Source organism: Aureobasidium melanogenum (genome assembly GCF_000721775.1).
Source record: "Aureobasidium melanogenum CBS 110374 unplaced genomic scaffold scaffold_3, whole genome shotgun sequence".
NCBI classification, from domain to species: domain Eukaryota; kingdom Fungi; phylum Ascomycota; class Dothideomycetes; order Dothideales; family Saccotheciaceae; genus Aureobasidium; species Aureobasidium melanogenum.
In genome coordinates this window covers 1,396,726-1,417,484 of record NW_024470055.1, presented here as the reverse complement: position 1 = coordinate 1,417,484, position 20,759 = coordinate 1,396,726, and the positions used below count along the sequence as shown (strand labels likewise).

The 20,759-nt window shown below is 43.2% G+C and overlaps 6 protein-coding genes across 6 annotated transcripts; 1 reads left to right on the top strand and 5 right to left on the bottom strand.

Moving 5' to 3' along the window:
* Positions 1-5,772: 5,772 nt before the first annotated feature.
* Positions 5,773-6,531, top strand: M437DRAFT_40513 (Nitroreductase; the record flags this gene model as incomplete). Its single annotated transcript, XM_041020205.1, has 3 exons — positions 5,773-6,063; positions 6,133-6,306; positions 6,364-6,531. 3 exons carry the CDS (start codon positions 5,773-5,775, stop codon positions 6,529-6,531), a joined length of 633 nt encoding a protein of 210 aa, XP_040883124.1.
* A 78-nt stretch (positions 6,532-6,609) lies between these two features.
* Positions 6,610-7,704, bottom strand: M437DRAFT_81933 (uncharacterized protein; the record flags this gene model as incomplete). The annotated part of the gene is made up of 2 exons (XM_041027651.1): positions 6,610-7,620; positions 7,678-7,704. The coding sequence occupies 2 exons, from the start codon at positions 7,702-7,704 to the stop codon at positions 6,610-6,612; spliced, it is 1,038 nt and encodes a 345-aa protein (XP_040883123.1).
* Positions 7,705-8,190: 486 nt separating this feature from the next.
* M437DRAFT_41781 (uncharacterized protein) lies at positions 8,191-11,158 on the bottom strand (the record flags this gene model as incomplete). The annotated part of the gene is made up of 2 exons (XM_041020442.1): positions 8,191-10,713; positions 10,772-11,158. The coding sequence occupies 2 exons, from the start codon at positions 11,156-11,158 to the stop codon at positions 8,191-8,193; spliced, it is 2,910 nt and encodes a 969-aa protein (XP_040883122.1).
* Positions 11,159-11,614: 456 nt separating this feature from the next.
* Positions 11,615-14,230, bottom strand: M437DRAFT_72912 (agmatinase, mitochondrial precursor; the record flags this gene model as incomplete). The annotated part of the gene is made up of 5 exons (XM_041025931.1): positions 11,615-11,670; positions 12,846-13,338; positions 13,446-13,819; positions 13,879-14,005; positions 14,108-14,230. The coding sequence occupies 5 exons, from the start codon at positions 14,228-14,230 to the stop codon at positions 11,615-11,617; spliced, it is 1,173 nt and encodes a 390-aa protein (XP_040883121.1).
* A 434-nt stretch (positions 14,231-14,664) lies between these two features.
* Positions 14,665-16,280, bottom strand: M437DRAFT_63611 (uncharacterized protein; the record flags this gene model as incomplete). The annotated part of the gene is made up of 4 exons (XM_041024283.1): positions 14,665-15,105; positions 15,162-15,571; positions 15,613-15,886; positions 15,939-16,280. The coding sequence occupies 4 exons, from the start codon at positions 16,278-16,280 to the stop codon at positions 14,665-14,667; spliced, it is 1,467 nt and encodes a 488-aa protein (XP_040883120.1).
* Positions 16,281-17,248: 968 nt separating this feature from the next.
* Positions 17,249-20,523, bottom strand: M437DRAFT_63610 (uncharacterized protein; the record flags this gene model as incomplete). Its single annotated transcript, XM_041024282.1, has 2 exons — positions 17,249-19,142; positions 19,292-20,523. 2 exons carry the CDS (start codon positions 20,521-20,523, stop codon positions 17,249-17,251), a joined length of 3,126 nt encoding a protein of 1,041 aa, XP_040883119.1.
* Between the last annotated feature and the right edge of the window lie 236 nt (positions 20,524-20,759).

Genomic DNA, 20,759 nt, shown 5'->3' with positions numbered 1-20,759 from the left:
AAGTTATGTACCTTCTAAGATTTCTAAATAATATAGTAAATAGATATACTTATTTTAGGAAAAGGCAAATATAGATACGTTACCTAGGTATTAGCTATAGAATTATAAAATATAACTTAAACTAGGAAAGCAACCTATATTTAGACCTATCTATATATTATCTAAAAAAGAACTAAAGACGCTTTAAGAATACCTAGACAAGAATCTAGTATAAGGATTTATCTACAAATTAGAATCCCCTATAAGTTACCTAATTCTATTTATACTAAAGAAAGATAGTAGCTTAAGACTATATATCGATTACTAAAAGTTAAATAATATTACTATTAAGAATTATTACTTATTACCAAATATTAAAGAACTATAAGATTGCCTTATAAAGGCTAAGTAGTTCTTAAAGATCAATCTTAAAAAAGCTTATAACCTTATATAAATAAAGGAGGGGGAAGAATAGAAGATAGCTTTTTATATACGCTATAGGCACTATAAATACCTAGTTATACTATTTAGACTTACTAATGCCCTAGCTACCTATTAGATAATAATTAACAATATACTAAAAGAATACTTAGATAAGATAGTAGTTACCTACCTAGACGATATCCTAATCTATATAGATAGAGACCTAAACTAATATGTTAAGGACATATAATAAGTATTAACTAAGCTTTAAGAATATAACTTAAAGGCTAACCTAAAGAAGTATAAATTCTATATAAAGAATACTAAGTTCCTAGGCTTTATTATTAAAGTTAATAGTATTTAGATCGATCCTTCTAAGATCACTTTAATTAAAGAATAGCTAATACTAAAGATAGTTAAAGATATATAATTATTCCTTAGACTTACAAACTATAACTAAAAGTTTATTATAGGTTACTTCTAGATAGCGTTATCTCTTATAGAGCTTATAAAGAAGGATACCCTATTTATATAGAAAGAATAGTAGCAAAAAGCTTTTAAAGTACTTAAATAGGCATATATCGACAGACCTACTTTAAGAATATTTAACTTAGGGAAGCTAGTCTATATTAAGACCAATATATCTAACTAAGCGATTAAAGCATATTTTATATAAGACTATAAAGGGAAATGATATCCTATAGCGTATTATTTGCATAAGATGACACTAGTAGAATAGAATTACAATATCTATAATAAAGAACTTCTTACTATAGTTATAGCCTTATAGCACTAGAGAGTTTATACTAAAGGAGCACCCTTATTAACTATCTTTATAGATTATAAGAACCTCTTAATCTTTATAACTACTAAAGTTCTTAACTATAGATAAGTATATTAGTCTAAACTTCTTAGATAATATAAATTCAAAATCTAGTATATACTAGGTAAAGATAATAGTAGAGCAGACATGCTTAATAGAAGAATTAATTATATAGAAGGCAAGGAAGCTATATAGTATAGCATCTTATAAATAAACGAAGATAGAACCCTTAGCATACAAGTATAAGAGTTTAATGCCGTATTATAAATTATAAGAGATAATTAAGAGGAGTTTCCCATCTTATATAATAGATACTAAGTACCTAAACGATATTAGGAATAGTATATTAGAGACTACTACAATAACCTAATATATAGATACCCTAGTATTATAAAGATAATAGAAGTTATATAATATAACTTTAACTTTCCTTAGATAAAAGAAAAGGTTACTATATATGTTTAGAAATGCTATAACTATTAGATAAATAAGTTATCTCGATATATAAAGTATAGAGAGATCTAATTTAGGGATCCGCTATTATAGCTATAGGATAAAGTTACTATAGACTTTATTACTAGATTATAAGGATCGAGATCGCTAGACGACTAAGCTTATAACTAGAAATATAACTCTATATTAGTAATAGTCGATAGATTAATAAAGTACATATACTTTATTCCCTATATAAAATCGATTACTATAGAAGAACTAGCATATTTAGTACTAGATAGACTAATACAATATTATAGAATACTAAAGTCGTTTATAATAGACTATAATAAATTATTTATATTAAACTACTAGAAGACACTTATATCTATAATAGGTATTAAACATAAGCTATTAATAGCTTACTATCTATAGACTAATAGCTAGATAGAAAGAGCTAATTAGACACTTAAGGCTTACCTATAGTATTATATTAACTATGCTTAGAACAATTAGGTTACTTACTTACTAATAGCATAACTAGTGCTTAATTAATAGATCTCTGCTATAATAGGGGTTATGCCATTCTATACTAACTTTAGAAAGTACCTAAATATGTTTATAGAGCCGGGATTATAATATCTAAACGTAGATAAAGTAATAATTACTAGCAATTAGCTAAAGAAGTTATATAAGCAATTATAATAAAGGATACTATTATCCTAGGACGGTTTATAAGAAAGTAGAAAGAAATTAAAACTAGATCCTTAGCTAAAGAAGGGAGATAAAGTATACTTGCTTATAAAAAACTTAAGATCTTAATAGATAATAAGAAAACTAGATTATATTAAAGTTAGACTATTTTTAATTTTAGAAGCTAGAGGACTAGTTAACTATAAACTCTAACTTCCTAATAATATAAGAATATACCCTATGTTCTATATATTGTTACTAGAACTAGCCAACCTAGAAACTCCGTTATAGATAATATTCTATTTCTAAACTAAAGAAGATAACATCTTTAAAGTTAAAAAGATACTAGAATAACAAGATTAGCGATACCTTATAAAATGGAAAGGCTACCTACATTTAGAAAATACCTAGGAACTAATAGAACACCTTATAAACTACTAGACTATACTATAATAGTTCTACTAAAGTTAAGATCCTAGAACTTAGAGGAAAGGTTAAAGCTACTATTAATAGCATTCTATATATCTAGCCCTAGTAAGAGGCCTAGTATATCTATAGGAAACTTGAGGACCTCTACCTTAGTAGCCTCTTATTTAATGCTAGTATACTTAGTAGTAACCGCTTCCTTCTTTTTCTTATCTAATAAATTAAGTTACTAATAAAGACGCATCTTATAGGTAAAGGCTATTTACTACCTCTCTTATGCTAAATCCGCTTCTTAATAAGCCTTCTCTTATGCATTATAGGTATCCTTAATAGTGTTGTATAGGCGCTTATGCTCTTATTTTAGGCAATTTTATTTAGATTATAATATGCGAATATTATAATGCTAATTATAATAAAGACATTTACTATACTTCTTAGACCTAATATAGACCTAGTAGATACGGCCATACTTTATATAAGTAGCATAAGGTTTTACTATTATCGTTTCTCTTTCTTTAATATATATAGTAAGTCTTTTATAATGTTTAGTACTATTATTATCCTTAGGCATAGTAAAGGAAAGCTATAGAAATTACCCTAGTAGAATATTAAAAGAAGTAGCTAATTATATATATTAGCGTTAGGATAATACTAGTATAGGAGGGGAATAGTATTACGATCCTACCTAATAATAGGGTTATGTAGCCTACTCTATTATTCCCTATACCTTAGTAGAATAAAGCACTCTATAAGATAAGCTATATACTTTATCCTACTCTATTGCTCTACTTAAATAGAGTACTATAGAGCATATAGAGTAGTGTGCCTATACTCCTTATCTATTAAGTATATAGGTAGGTAGGAACTTAGTAGAAGGTCCTATATTTAACTTAAATAGTTATTCTAATAGTCTCTTTAGTTTATACTACTATATACTACTTGCTTTACTTGCTTAATACTTCTCTTTATAAGTATAAATCCTATAACTAGTTATTCTTCTAAGAATAGTTAGCTATAATAGATTACTTTTCTAGTACCTATAAATAGTTTATAAAAAATAGTACTACTTATAATACTATTTTTAACTAGCTTTTTAACTCTATTTATAGTAGAGATAGATAGTTACTTACTAAGATTCTCTTAGAAAAACTTAAGATCTATACTTAGTACTTTTTATACTATATTTCTAAAGCTAATTTAGATTAGCTATATAACTACTTTTACTTAATTCTTTAGTAGTTAATTTACTAGGATCTATATTACTATCTTACTTACTATTATCTCTATAAAGATAAGGCTACTATCTTAATTATATATCTCTACTATATTAAGAAAACTATTACTAGTAGTAAGACTTTAGTCTATTATATAGATATTAATCTATTAAAGTTATATAATAGTACTAGTTTTTTTCTTATTTAAGACTAGGTCTTACTTATCTAAAAGTATAAAGATTACTATACTAAGATAGTTTTAGGTATATATAACTAGGATTTAGAATAGTAGAATAAAACTACTTATAAAGACTATACTACTAAGTTAACTAGTAAGATTATTAATATAGATTATTCTAGATTAGTTACTAAGTTAGATAAAAAGGAGTTTAGCTTTAAGTATACTTATATTTCTTATAATAGAGATACTACTATAATTTTCTATTCTAGTCTTACTTATAGATTTTCTAGTTCTATTTCTTATAAGTATATTATCTTACTATCTTAGTTTATTAAGACTACTAATAATAGATAGCTTAAGATTTATAATAGTAATACCTAGAATAATCTTACTACTTATTATTATAATCTTTATAATATTCTAAAGATCCTATCTAGCCTTTCTAATATATATAGTTTTACTAAGACTATCTTTTTTACTACTATATAGCTTATACTAGATAAGCCTATTAGCTATACTCTTACTAGTTATCTAGCTTAGTATACTATTACTATCTAAAAATAGTATAACTTTTTATTAGATCCTACTTATATTAATAAGGCTAAAAAGCTAATTAAGGCTATTTATAAGAATATTATATAAAAGGCTTTAGTTACTTTTAATAAGATAATTACTTATAAATATAAGGTCTTTAGTAATAAGTCTTACTTTTACTATAAAAAAAATAGGTATTAAGGCTTTTAAGACTAATAATTCTAATCCTATTATTAAGACTACTACTAAGAAAAAAGAAAAAAAACTATACTAATTAGCTAGATTAGATTAGTAATAAGAATTTTAATAAAGAGCTTTTCTAATAGAAAGTTATTACTAGCTATTAAGATTAGTTCTTACTAACTCTATTACTTTTATAGTTTTAATAAATACTTAAAAATAAGTATTTTTTAGTAAAGAAGAATTATAGTATAGTAGATAGTATTAAGTTATATAGCTATAGCTAGTTATATAGATATAGCTAGCTTAGTAGCTAATAGTCTTTTTATACTACTTTTTAAGTTACTTTAGTAATAATTATAGTAGTAATTATAATTACTATAATAAGGTATAACTATAGTATTAAATTATAATAACTATCTTAATTATTAACTATTACTATCTTTTTACTTTTTAAAATAGATAAAATTACTAGTCTTAATCTTAGTAGTAATAAGCTATATAAAGAATAGTAGTTCTTTACTATTACTAAGAAGGCTAGAGATAATAGAGTTATAGAGCTTAGTAGTATAACAACTTCCATCAAAGGTATCATATATCAAAATTTCTGTTCCCAGCACAGTTCGCCTTAATGGTCTAGCGGTATGATTCCTGCTTTGGGTGCAGGAGGTCCCTGGTTCAATTCCGGGTTGAGGCCACTTTTTTTGGCGTTTGCCATGAAGCTTAGGGCATGTTATCCCAACGACCCTGAAAGGTCTGAGCTCTGCTTGAAATGCGCGAGCTTCCTCTTCATCAAACACTTTCATCTCCCATCTTCTCGCTTTTCATCTCTCAAACCCAATTCTATCTTCGGCACTTCATCCGCACACTTCCATAGCACAGCAACAATGGCTTCCTCCATGGACTTCCTCAAGGCTTGCGAGAACCGCAGAACCATCTACCAAATCACCGACAAGATCCCTATCTCTGATGCTCGTGTTGAGGAGATTGCTAGACACAACATCCTTCACGTTCCCAGCAGCTTCAACTCGCAGTCTACCCGTATTGTTGTCTTGCTCAATGACGAGCACAAGCAGTTCTGGGAGTTCGTTAAGGAGGTTCTGAAGCCCCAGGTTTCTGAGGAGCAATTCCCTCAGACTGAGAAGAAGCTTGATGGATTCAAGGCTGGTCACGGCACCGTATGGACTTTCCCCATAATTTGATGTCTCTAGTGAAGGAACGCAATGGCTGACTTTTTTTTCCATCAGATCCTCTTCTTGAACGACCCCAACCCCGTCAAGAAGCTCCAATCTCAGTTCGCTACTTACGCTCAGCACTTCCCCGGCTGGGCTACTCAGTCCAACGCCATGGCCCAGTACCACCTCTGGACTGCTCTTGAGGCCGAAGGCTGTGCTTGCAACCTTCAGCACTACAACCCTATCGTAAGTCAATCCCTCATTTCATTTCAAGAAGTGCAATACTGACAGTGTTTTCCACAGATCGACCAGAAGGCACAAGGCCACTGGAACATTCCCCAGGAGTGGGAACTCCAGGCTCAGCTTGTCTTTGGTGGATATGCAGAGGGTGCCCGCGAGGCTGTCGAGAAGGGCGGCAAGCAGCAGCAGCCCATCGAGGAGAGACTCTTCATCCACGGCGCTAAGAACTAAATTCATGACATATAGCCTCATAGAGTTATAGGTTCGGACCAGACTGAACATCAATCATGAGAATTATGATTCTATTGTTCACAGCTTGCCCTTCTCTTCGCCATTTAACTCAACATTGGCAGCCGCTTGCATGACATCCCTTGTCAAGATTTCCCCCTTCTCCTTCTTTGGTTGTAGTCTTCCCATCTTCATCAACCGCAAGATCATGTCTTCATCGCCAAAGTGACTGTTGTGTTCAAACTCTGGCTCCCTTCCATAGGCCACCCTCGCCGCATCCACTAAGATCCTCGCCGTCATGCCAAACACCCTATACCTGGGCATATCCAATGCATCTTTCTGTGCCAGAGTCTTGTTCTCTGTTTCCTGTTGTTTTGAAGAGCCGGGTACTGGTTTCCCATACGCTTGAGCAGCCCGATCGGCAAGTAACACAGGCGCCTTGGACGCAGGCGAACACGGCGCCGTCGCTGCATCCAACCGCGTATTCTCCACCTCAACACTTCTGAACACTGTCCTCTGGCTCACAGGCACATGAAACATATGCATGCGCCACGGCTCGTGATACCAACTATGCCAGGCACCTCTATACCACTCCCCTTCTACCGCTCCATCATCCCTCTCTTTTAAAAACTGCTCAAACGGTGCCGTAAACACTGCAGCAACCTCCCTCCCATCCAATTTCGGCAACAGATCTTTCGCAATATCCGAAGAGGAATTCGAACTCTTGAGCCAAGCAACACAAGGCCTAACCCCCAACTCCGTCATTGCAAGGTTCATAGGCAGTTCGGTCAGATTCTCAACCGTGTATCCTTTAGGAAGTTCTCCATCTTTGCTTGGTAGGCCTATTTCCTCTTCTGCTTCGCGGCGTGCAGTTTGCCATGCGGTTTCACTCTCAAAGTCTGCTTTTCCACCAGGGAGGGCAGCTTGTCCGGCATAGTTTCTGAGCTTTGCACTGCGGATGGTGAGAATGACGCGTAAGTCGCCGCGACGGTCGGCGAAGAGGAGGATCAGTACGGCGGCGCGGCGGCTGAGAGGTAGTTTGGTGTATTGTGATGGTGGGGGTTTGAAGGCGCGGAGACGGGCTAGGGCGGCCTGTGTAGGTCAAGGGGTCAGAAGATGCAGAGGCTCAGAAGGTAGAGATGTGTTTACTGTTGATGCTTGCGATAATGCTGCCATGGCTGTATATGTTGGTGAGTATCCATGTTGCAAAGTTGTCAAGGTTGTCAAAGGGCGATGAGATCACAAGTCGAGGGGCTTGGGGGAGCCGAGGTATTGAGTCTCGGTGTTAAAACAAAAACTCCGTATACTTATTCACATAAACATGAAAGAGGTCAGTCAAGATGTGTACAATTTGCATTTTGATTGTCGGCGTCGACAGAGATGTCTTCTATACAGAGATTAGGAAACAACCTTTTCTTTTCAGCCTTCCAAAGTTGGTAGTTTTGCCATGCAGTTTTTGATATGTGCGCCAAAGAGCAGAAAAAGGAAAGAACCAGAGGTCAGTAGGCTAAGCAGGAACGAATAACAAGAACGCCATGAGTATGCAATCATGTGAAGGAGCGTGAACAATGACCCGAGCAAGAACATCCAACCAGACGAACCAGATTATTACCCGTCCATGCAATTGAAGAAGGAGAAGAAAAGAATTAAGAAGGGCTATTCTCAAGGATGCCCGGGTGGTTTGCTACTTCCTTCTTGGTGTCGTGCAAGCTCTGTAGGAGCCACACCAGCATCGACAGGAGCCTGCATGTTTTGAGACTTCTGTGCGCTTCGTTGTCTCTCCTTTTCGTCTTCACTGCTGCCAGCCGAAGTGTCGCCTTCTTGTGGTACTTCACCACCTCGGCTCTCTCTTCGTAGTCTCTCAGCTTTGTCCTTGAGTACTTTGGCTTCTTCAGCTGCTCTCTGAGCGCGGACTTGCTTGCGCCACATCGAGTGGTACTTGCCCTTCATCTCAAGCAGTTCTTGGTGTGTGCCTCGCTCAGCCACACGACCTTCGTGAAGAACGCAGATCTGGTCAGCCATGGTGATAGTCGAAAGACGATGCGCAATCACGAGCATTGTTCTGCCTTGAGCCAGAGTCATGAGAGCCTCCTGAATGTGTTCTTCGGTCTCGGTGTCCAAAGCGGCAGTAGCTTCATCGAGCAGAATGATGCGAGGATCCTTGATAATGGTGCGAGCAATTGCAACACGCTGTTTTTCACCACCGGACAGACGCAGACCACGCTCACCAACCTTAGTGTTATAGCCGTCTGGGAATGAAAGAATCTTTTCATGAATCGAGGCGGCCTTGCAGGCTTCGAAGACATCCTCGTCGCTGGCTTCGGGATTGGCGTACTTGAGGTTATACATTAGTGTTTCGTTGAAGAGGACTGTGTCTTGAGGAACAACACCAATGTGTCTGCGAACACTATCGATAGACACATCGGCAACATCGTGACCATCAATCTGGATTGTGCCAGACTCAGAGTTGTAGAAGCGGAAGAGCAGACGGAAGACAGTTGACTTGCCGCCGCCAGATTCTCCAACCAGAGCAGTTGTAGTTCCAGGCTTACAATGGAAGTCCAATCCCTTGAGAGCAGGCTTGCGGGAGTCGTAGGAGAAGTGAACATCATTGAAACGTACATCACCTTCGCAACTAGGCAAAGTCGTGACTCCTGGAGCATCTACAACGGTTGGCTGCTCTTTGAACAGCTCAAGCATGCGCTCGGAATTGATCATGGCACTCTGAATCATGCGGTAGAAGGTGCCAAAGAAGTTCAGAGGTCCCTGCAATTGAGCCATGTATGTCAATAGAATAACAAATTTACCGACGCTGCGTTGACCGGTAGTGACTTGGTAAGCAGCAACGAAACTTGCAACCATCAAACCAATCATGAAGACCATGTTTTGTGTGACGTTCATGAAGTTCAGTGAGAGAACAACTGAGTATTCTGCTTTCTGGTATTTGTCAACTGCCTCGCGGTATCTGTTAAACTCGTACGCTTCGGCATTGAAGTACTTGACGGTCTCGTATGAGACCATAGAGTCATTTTTGACAGCATCGATTTCTCTGTCTGAGTTCACCATCTGTCTGCGAATCTCTGCACGCCATTGAGCCATGCGAATGGTCAGGTAGATATACCAGAAGGTGACAACAGCGACGATCAATGCATAGTAGACATCGAATTTGATCATAAAGTAACCGATGGCGATGAAGAGGTCAACCAGCATGGGGATTACTTGGAAAGTGACCGATTCGAGGAAGTTGTTGATGGCGTTACCCTTACCCAGAGCAGACAGAACCTCGCCAGTCTTCTTGCCCAGGTGGAAATCCAAGCTCAAACTATGGACATGTTCGAAGGAGGCAACTGAAAGCTCGCGGAAAGAGTATTGACTGACCGGAATCCAGATGATGGATCGAGTCGCACCAAGCAAACCATTGTTTCCCTGAAGAAGGCGATAGAAGATATAGAGACAGATGGATTTCCAAGGCATGCCAGTTTTGGTATCATCAGCAAGCTCATCAGTTATTTGACCAGCCTGAATGGGCACCAAAAATTGAATACCGCGTTGAACAAGCATGATGGTGAAACAGACGATGACAGCGAACTGTAGCCTGCGGTCTTTGGAAGGCCAGAGGTATGGGAAGAATAGGGAGTAACCTCTGATATATTCCCACCAACTTCTAGAAGGTGTTGTTGTTGGCTTTTCCCAACCAGCAGGGGCGTCTGCAGCCTTCTTAGGTTTGTTGTGCCCGTTTTGCTGTGTTGCACCGTATCCATTAGCTCCGTTGGCAGATCCGTTGGCGGCGCCAGCCTCAGCACGATCTTCAGCAAGAAGTCCAGTGGTTTCACTTGTAGAATCGAGGTTTTCGGTCTGCTTTCTTTGGCTTCTCGCATGCAGAGTGACAAAAAGAATGTAGAATGCCAAAAGGGCGAGGAGCAGGATGATGCGGACCAGATCCAATGTGACTTCAGTGATTTCCCATTCAGTCATTTCTCTTTCTAGGTGACCACCGGACGGGTCTCCTGCTTTGGGTTCGTGGTGTGCATGGGTATACAGGGCGAACGAGGAAGCGAGTAGAACAATTTCCATTGCGGCAGCAAGAGCCCATGTTGAAGCATGGGCCCAGGTGGGAGAGGGCTGTGTATCGAAGATGGAGATGAGGAGCAGAGTGTAGACCATGAATGCACCGACGATGTAGACCTATTCAGCGGAGACTTAGTAGGAGCAAAGGAAGTGTTTCATTACTGGACTGGCTTACAACTGTGGCTTGTCCACACCACCATTCTTCCTTGCGCGCATACAGGGCATGAACTACTACGGTGACTGCATTGCCAGCGAGGGTGAGAGTTGCTGCCAGAGACAACCACTGGAAGAGCAACTTGCGCGGTCTGCTAAAATCAAGGAAAGTATTCTTGGAGTTGTCGACGGGTGCTTTCTTCTTGGGCAAAGGCTTGCCGCCAGGGCCCAGTTGCGGTTCGGATTTGCTATCATCGGGTGCGTCACTCCTGGCAGTCAAGATGCTGCGAATGGTGAAAGTGGTGAGGAAGAAGAAGAGCAGTAGGATGGGATATGCGAAGTGTACAATGGACAGAAGACGCTGGGCTTTGTGTTCGGCGACCCAATGACCATGTCGGTGGTGTTTCATATAGACTGTGGGCGTGGCATCATCGAGGGTTACTGAGTCCATAATGATGGAGGTGGTGACCAGGGTGGAAAAGCCCTCGGTTCGGGAGTGTCGAGGGGCGGGACAAGAAGCAGAACAAAAAGCGAGAGGACGAAGGCGATGGACGAGAGACGAGTATTACAATTGCCACCACTCGAGAATAGTCAGCATCTTCCACTGCCGTCTATTGCACTCCGGGGGGTTGTAGTGGTTCGAGTAGCAAGTTACGATTTGGAAAGTGCTTGAGGGCGGCTTCCGTCTTCAGGTACGCCATGCAAGCCGATTGCAGTGGCGATGATCGATCCGACAGCCGGGGCCCAAGCTAGCCAATCTCTCTCTCGTTCCTGCTCTGTCCTAACCACATCCGACCAGGTCAATAGGCGCAGATGACCTATTTTTCCGATCAATCTATTCCTTCCAACAACTGCACGCGATCAATTACTTTTCGCACCCGCTGCAAAACTGCTCCTCAGCTTGCTCATCGTCCACAAGTGCTGCATACAACATCCAAAAGTCCAAACTCTAAATATGCCTGCTGCCCTCCATCTCCACTGAATAGGGCTGTGAGGCGGTCAGCTGTTGCTCTCCCTGACGCGTCCTCACTGATTCGTGAACACAATTCCCAGCCGGAATACTCGTCGTATTCCCTTCGTCTTCAACGTCGAATAAACGTGAACATAGCAGCAGGCAACCTGTGCATCTTGCATCCTCGTCACGAGTCTCGACTCTCGACACACCGTGGCTGCAGCTTCCATGCACACCCTCCGCATCCAGCGCGCTTGTGGCTGTCACTCCAAAGCGCACTTCCCACTTCCGCGCGGGTCTCCATGCACCCAATCCCACACATTCGGATCTATCCTTCCACTCAATCGCTCTCTGCGACACTGTGACGGCTCGCATCTCCACCTCCCGCATATACCTCTGCATCCACTCCATCATTGCTTGCAGAACCAATGCTGACCATTGCTTGACTCACCGCCGTTCAACTCTCCCCTCCGCACAACCTCAACCATCTATCTGCATGTACTTGTCCGATGCCACACTCAACCTATGTGATACGGTACCAATTGTCCTCTAAAGCGCGCTGCAGAAGCTGACAGCATATTCATATGCTCGATGCTCGCTACCAAGAACAATTTAGACCAATCGTCCGCATTTCTGACTTGTCAAAGGCCTCCCAGACCAAGTTTCGTACATGTTCACTGTGCATCCGTGGCTACATTTCTGTAAGACTCGGACGACAGATCAGAACTTCTTATCAGAACCGACTCTCGAAGAGCTGTCACCATGCGCAACAAATGGCAACCATCGAGGCTTTTGGCCGGAGAATTCAGAATTGATCATCGTGTAGAGCCATGCCTTACGATGTTCGTCCTTCCCGTATGCTCAAGACAGTTACAATCTGGCAACTAAGGATCTCGTCTCCATCTCAGGCATAAGGATTATTATGGGATGTCGAAATGCATAATTGCGATTTAAATACGAGTTCGACCATAGAGATAGCCTTCAATGGTGTTCTCCCTGTGGACACAACATCTTTCAAGAAGATATTGTGCATTTCTATAGCTATACTGTGACTATCTAAGCACACGGGGAGGGTCTAAACTTGAGTGTATTCGCCGCGAGGGATTAAGTCAAAGCTCATCTCTAAGGTGGTTTGGTTTGCTACCATTGGCGACTGCCGTCAGCCCTCTCTTCACGATACTCGTCAGAACCTCGTAAACGATCTGTGCAGCCGCTATCGATGTAGGTTCCCCGACACTATCGTAGGCAGGCGCAACTTCGACGATGTCCGCACCAACGACATTCAGCCCTTCAATTCCTCTCAATATCCTGATCAATTCCCTGGTCGACCAGCCACCTGCCTCGGGCGTCCCAGTCGCTGGTGCAAAAGCCACATCTAGGACGTCTATATCGATGCTGAGATACACTGGAATCTCTGTACCTACCCTGGCTATGATTTTTTCAGCAATGCCCTCGGCGCCCCACCGATCTATGTCGTCAACCTCAATCTGCATAAATCCCTGTTGGACGTCATTCTCATAGTCTTGAAAGCCGGTCCCCGTCAAGCGACTTCTGAGTCCCGCATGAATACATGATCCATTCGCTAGTAGTCCTTCTTGGGCTGCATTCCAAAAGACCGAAGCATGGTTGTAATTAGCCTGTCCGCTGAACCAGTATTCGTCGTCCTCTTCCTTCAGGCCGGGCCAGGTCTACCAGATTCTCGCATTAGCGTTTGACCATGAACGAATTAGGGATTTTTACCTACATCGCAATGGGCATCAAAATGCACCACGGCAATTGGCTTCTGATACAGCTCATGAAGCGCTCTTAAGGCCGGCAAGGCGACGGAATGATCACCTCCCAAAGTGACCAATTTGGGATATTCCGCGTACTCCTCGTCGATATGCTGGCTCGCTTTGTCAGCATCGAAGGCAGGGACGCGAGATCCTAACTCTGCGTATGCCTCTGACATCTGTCTCATCGCGACTTGATTATCAAGCGGCGTCACAGGAATATCTCCGCAGTCCAGGACTCGAGCCCACGACCTGTATGGGTTGATAGCTGCCCGTGCATTAAAGCCTCGATAGGCTGTTTGCCGCATTGATGCTTGTCGGATGGCTCTAGGGCCGAATCTCGCGCCTAGGCAGCCTGCAATCAGTGTCTTACTTGCAGGAACATGATGCAGTCTCAACACCCACCGCTCCGGTAAGTGGTTCCAGTATCAAATGGCGCGCCTATGACCGCTACATCATATCTGTGCCGCAGACTATTTAAGCACTGCGTATAAGGCAAATGAGCAAAAGTAACGAGGCCAGCAAAACTGCTCTGGGTCATCACAGATGTTAGCATGCACCTCTTGCTTCGGACCGTAAAGTCCTGCTGTCCAGAAGATGGTAGTTATGAACAGGTGGGATGCTTGGAACTCACGGGACGACCCCATTTCTTAGCTAACTCGCGTTCTTGGGCTTGTATGGCTGCGTGATCAATCTGATGGTTTGCCAGCGCCAATAATGCCCATAAAAGCTGTAGCGATACAATGGAAGCGATCATGATTGACTCGATTCGCTAGGTGTTCGCTACGCGTGTGGTGAGTAGAGAAGAGAGTAGGTAAGTAATAGTCGGCAGGCGGCAGGATATGGCAGATTGGCACGAGCTATGATCGTCTCTAGTTCGGTCTATTCTTTTGCTTCAAGCCACACCCGTTGAGGCTTGCCGAGGTTGATCTCAGACTAGTGGGTTGAGTCGAGTCGTGTTTCGCTTGCAACCGTAACATGCAATTCACTTGTTGCGTCTCAAGGGTTGATATATATGCTTTGCTGGCTCAACTGACTCGGCAGTCTTCCTTTGCTATGAAATGATATTTAGCGTGTGATGTTCCTTTCTTTCAAGAGTTGAGTTTAGACAGATGCGTATGCCGAGTATGAGGATACATTAATTGTAACTGCATAAGTGCTGTATATCTATAGCTAAGAATGCTGCCATCTTTACCTCGATTGGCCCGGTGTACATGCGGTGCCTTGAGCGTCAAAGCAATCATAATCAAACAGCGTAGCATACGTATTGTCATATCTGTAGTCCCAATCCTTGTACTCGTACTCGTCGATGATATCGGCCACACGCTGAGTGTAGAACTGGCAGTTTCCCTCATCGCTCGGCTGCACTCTGTTGTCAGTCGTTGACCACGAGATACAGGCAGGGTTGGCCAAGCAATCCAATGCGCAGGTCTCGTAAGAAGCGTTCGCGACGGTAAAGATGGAAGGAATGGCGGCCAGCGAAGCAGGTACCAGAGAGTACTCGCCGCAGGACTTGGTGTCTGTCGAATAACCTTGAGGGCAGACGACGCCAGCAGGGATCTCGGGACGAGTGACGACGGAGTATGCGTAGCTGTTGCTGACAGTGTATCTGACTGAACCACGGTATTGGCCCTGCACATGTAGATTAGAACAGACATGTACGTCGCTCAGTGGTTTGGTGTACTCACATAGTTGGTGGCGTAGGAAGCAGCCCATGTCTGGTTGTACATGGAGCAGTAGAGGCCCTGAGGAACACCATTTCTCGACAGGACATATCCGTTCACGAAAGCACAAGTCATGAAGCTACCATCCTTGTTGGGATGAGCCTTGTTGTAGGCGGTCTGTGCCGTACAGGCGCTGGTACAAGACTCGAGGGTGAAGCCCTGCTGCTGTGAAAAGGGGAAAAATTTGCTGCCCATGAAAGTATTCTTGCCATTGGAGTCCAAGGGAGCATTTATGGCACCTCCCAAGCCGACAGGATCAGTGAAGCCAGCGACAGAAGGAGGAGGTGCATTCTTGTTGTATGCATTCGATGCAGTAATGACAACTTGGAAAGAAGCGCGCCATTGACCGAAATTGTTTGCTTGTTCCTGAGATACTGGTGCGCCCCAAATAGTGCACTATAGACATTAGTCTTACATTCTTCGAGCTTTGAAAGACCACGTGCCTTGTAGTTGGTAGTACTGGCTGGATTAGGACACTGCGATGGGTCTGGGTTCACAGTCGGGTCCCGCTCTGCGTAAATGTTGAAGGCAACACATCCAGAATTCTGATCACAAATTGACTGGCATCCAGGGACATCATAGCTGTTCAGAGTATACAGGCCCATGTATACGCTAGCACTGAGAGAAGCATTCTGGTTGGCGAACACTTGGGAGTAGCCGTAAGGTGTAGCGGCGGTTGTACTCATGCTCTGTCAAACGTCAGTAATGGTAGGAGCAGACATTGAAATAGACTAGACTCACGGACAACTGACTAAGTGCGAGAAAGGCCTCTGGCGTATCAGGGCTAGCAACTGGACCAGATCCAGGTTTTTGTTTTGCGCAGGCCGAGTCTCTGCCAATAAGATCTCGCGCATCGAGGGACGAATCACTGTTAACAGCGAGTTCTGCAGATACTGCGGCGGATGCTGCAGCAGCCTGTTCAGTGACAGCTGCTACCGTTACCACCTGAGTAGCAACATCGACAGCAGGAGTGATGATGACTGGGTCCGGAGCTTGTTCGACCTGATCGAGATCGATATCTTGTGGTCTCGGAACGGCAGCAACGACCGCGGCTAGGACGGGCAGTGTGAAGAACGAACGCATGTTGAGAGGGATATGATGTTTGCGATATACTCGACCTTGAGCAGGCCATCAGGATGTTCTTATACACCTGGCCGCAGGAAGCTCAGGATCCTTTACCACCAAGGTTCGGACATGACCGTCTAATTGTTATTGTGCCTACTCGGGTGCCAGCACATCCGCAAGTATGAATCATGGTATTTCGTGGTAAGCAATCCGATGTCGTACTTCAGCTCTTAACTAAATGAAGTTTCATCCCTTTCGAGCAAGTGGTCATTATCCAAGATTCTGGATCGGATCAAAGTACATATGTGGAGAGTGGTCGACTCGATGTGGCGTCCCTCGGGATCTAGTTCTCAGCTGAAGACGCTTAGAGCTGAGTGCACGAAGTAAACAACAATTCAAGTCCAGATCGCAATTTTCGGGATGCCGGTCCAATGAATTTTGTCGAAGCAATGACTTCTAAGCTTCTTGATGGTTTGGCATACGGAAAGCGGTCACGTTCTCAAAGACTGCCGAACAGCCGTCGTCCGACACTCCCATGAGGATGCGGATTTATAGACTGTATCATCCGCAAGCAACGCGTCTTGAGAGAATCGTTGGACAATTCTTGACGGTGGTCACACTTCGTAGCAGATCCCATCTCGCTGACATAAGAAACAAAAGAAAGCGATCGAGGTGACAGCCTAGCAGGAAAGAGAGGTTGAGTGGGAAATGCGCTCTCGAAAAGTACTCCTAGGGGAAACTGCCTGTCAGGGTCGCCCCTATGACTTCGAGGATACCATCGTGCTGAAGAATTCGTTTAACCAAGAAAGGAATGCAATGATCGCCTTTATTGGTTCACTCTTGCATTGATTGCTGCATCGAGAAGCTTTCAGAACTCGGATCATCAAGGAGAAAAAAAGAGACAATCGAGAGGTCTTGAGCTTTTCACCATCATATAACATATCATAACACTACTCCACAACAATCATGATGATTTATGCCGTTGCTCAAACTCTGTAACTCTCAGGAGGGCCCAGAAAACTCTTTCTCACACCACCAAGATCTACAACTAACTTTTGTAAAACCACGCCTGGTTCCAACTCCCAGACCTTCAGCTTGTGTGCTCCGGGACCCGAGTAGTGGAAAGTGGTTGTGTTGTACCAGATCACATCTGCAACAGCAGTTAACCAGCCAGTGGGATTAGCGCCTGCTGGTTGATCTATGATGTAATGTCTAGTTTGCGGCTCTTGGTCATCGAGCTGCACAGCATAGCGAAGAGGGCGATTAGGGTCGGTATTGAGAGAAGTGCCCAGGAACAGTGTCACGTTGACAGTGTTCGGAGTGTACATAGTGCTAGTACCCATATTTTGGTCCATCAGGGCTCCAGAGCTCAAGTTGGTGAAGGTATAGAAGTCGTACTCGAGAGCAGGGGCAGTTGCTGTGGTAAGAGAATCTGCAGTGACAGGGAACAGAGTGACTCCTGAGAGCGTCCGCGACAATCCAGGGATGACTTCATATGAGACTGAAGAATTGCCACCGTTCGAGATGGATGAGTAGTGCTCTGCTTCCATCGAGACAGTGCGGTCAGACTCGACATGGCCATTGGTGAAGTTCGATGGGACGACGGTATGGTTGTAGGAGATTACAACCTGGGGAACGCTGTACTGAGTGCCATAGTTGGAAGAGCTAGTGATGTTGATGGTGGTTGTGTTGATTGCGCCAGGAGTGACCTTCGACCAGTCAACAGAAACCCAGATGCGAGTGTCTGTGGTGCCGTTTGGAGACAAAGTGCCAGTCTTTTGTGTGAAGTTGAGGTAAGGAACGCTGGACTGGACGTTCCAAATGATCTGCTGAGTACCAGTGTGGAAAACATCGATCCAACGAGCAGGTCCATACGGGTCAAGAGTTGGGAGGTACAAGATCATGGATGAAAGCGAATGGAATCTGTCATCACCAGGTACTGTGGCGTTGGAACCTTCGACGGCAACACCAAGATCACCGATCAAGGCTCTTTCAGCCATCTGAACGTATTGAAGAGGAGGCAAAGCCTGTCTCATGGGCTGTTGCCAGTAAGTGTAGCCAATGTGTGTCTGGTCCATCATATGATCCCACTTTCCGTTAAGGAGTCCATTATAAGACTTGGAAAGCTGGTGGTCGTATGAAAATTGGTTCTGCACATGTTGTGCCATAGCATTGGTTGAGGTACGCCCTTGCTGTGCGTATACATTGTTCTTGGCAGCAGAAATCATGATGTCGTAGTAAGTGCGAGCAGCTGTGACAGGGTGGTAGACCATCTCGAAGAAGGCGGGTTGTGTGGCCACTGGTAGTCCATCGAGAATGCTTTGGGCTTGTGCCTGGAGAGTTGTCCATTCAGCCAGAACCTTGTTCGCCTCATTATAGTTGATTAAGCTGTAAGTGTTCGGATCTACCTCTTCGAACTTTCTGCGGCCAGCAAGGATAGAGTATGTGTTCATGATAGCTCCCGTTTGCGCCGCGACCTCAGGACCGAACTCACGAGATCCCCAGAGCTCGAGCCATTCGGGAGTACTGTCTTTGTTCCAACGGTTGATGTCGTATGCAAGATCGAAGAAGTGGGAGATGGGCAGCTCGAGAGGCTTGAGGTCTCCCACGTTGACGACCCATATCTGTCTTGCCTGTCTCTCGTAGGCAAGATGCATCTGTTCCCACGTCTTCTGGTTGAGTACCGTGTTGATCCATTTGTAGTCTCTTGGGTCACCGACATAGTCAAAGTGGTAATAGACACCAGCGCCTCCGCTTCTCGAGGTCTCATTGCCAACCGGAAGTCTCCGAATATTTCCCCAATTATCGTCCGTCCAGAGAAGGGTGATGTCTTCAGGCACGGTCATGCCTGCCTCGTAGTAGCCCTGCACTTTCTTGTACCTAAAGCGCCACTGGAGTTAGCATATACATCATGGGAGCTCTTTACGAGCGGAGACGAGTTTGCAGCAGGTGTCTACTCATCCGAGATAGAACCCTGCATCGCAATAGAGGATCGATATCGTGAGACAGGGTTGGGGATAGGGACTTACAAACACCATAACTGAGGTACAGCGTCAGGATCCTGGACGCTGGCATTGCCAAAAACTTGAGCGAGGATATCACGCTGGGTCGAGACAACATTCTCCAGAAGCGCAGTCTCAATGCCGGCTGAAAGGGCGGTATCGCCTGACCCACGCATACCCATGGTGATCACACCCTCATAAGGTCGTGTTCTCTCGGCACCTTCGACGAAGAATGGGTAAATACTAGCATTGTTTTGTGCCCAGCTCCAAACGCCATGCCCGAATTCACTCCATTCCTTGGTAGATCTCATCATGGGCTCAGTGTGTGAAGTGCCCATGACGATACCATATTCGTCAGCCATGGCCTGACTTCTCGGATCATCAACGTTGAACATCGAGTTCCACTGAGCTGGCCAGAGGTAGTTTGCTCTCAGACGAAGCAGAAGTTCAAAGACAGTGTGGTAGAAGTTGGCACCAAAATTCGAGCCATACTTTGTGAAACCAAACTTCTCATTGACATATCCAGTCAAAGCAGGCGCTTCGTCATTGAGGAAGAAACCTCTGTACTTAACTGATGGTGAGGGCTGCACCTTAGTGGTGTTCATGGCGTAGATGCAATCGTGCTTCTGAGGAGGAGAGTCGGCCCAGAAATACCATGGCGAGACACCAATTTGTTCTGATACGTCGTATAGACCATAGACAGTTCCTCTTCTGTCGCTGCCAGCAATGACCAACGCTTGAGTCACACCGTCCATCGGGTTCGAGATCACGGTGGAAGTGAATGCCTCCCATGTACCGTTGATAGCTGAGACATCGATCTTGCCGCTCTTGATCAGCATGTCAATGAGCGAAGAGTTTCCAATTGTTCCTGCAATGATGACTCCTCCTTTTGCTCCAGAGCCAATAGTACTGAACGTAGTCAAGTCGGTAATGTTGAAGATCATCGAGGCATTGTTGGGATTGCTGCTAAAGTACGAGCCAGCATTATAGGCAGGTACACCAGAATCATCAGAAGTGTTTGAGAGAGTGACAGATCCGTTAGTGCCAGTGACTCTGCCAAAATCTTGAGATAAGTCATGAGCAGCCTTCAACACAGCAGGCCAGTCATGAGAGTCTGCCATGATCTGAACTGAAGAGCCTCCCGAAGCCAACTCATGAGAGCCGGCCGAGGCATTGAAGGCAATGGTTGCATTTTGGCCGATTGCCAATGCCGTACTGGCGAGCGATAATAACGATAGTAGTGGTCGTATTGATATCATGGTTGCCTTGTCATCTGCAAAGACATACAAGAGTGATCGACTTTGATACTAAGTGGTCATTGCCATCTACTTATACTAGGCTCTCCGTTCGCATACCCCACCTGGAGTCATTCAGGCAATGCCATACTCTCGTATCGATCTGGAGTCGATAGACGATGGATGTACCGGATATTCTGGGTAAAGTGAATAAGTTCGTGATCTGCATACTGACATGGCATGGCTGAGGCATGGGATCA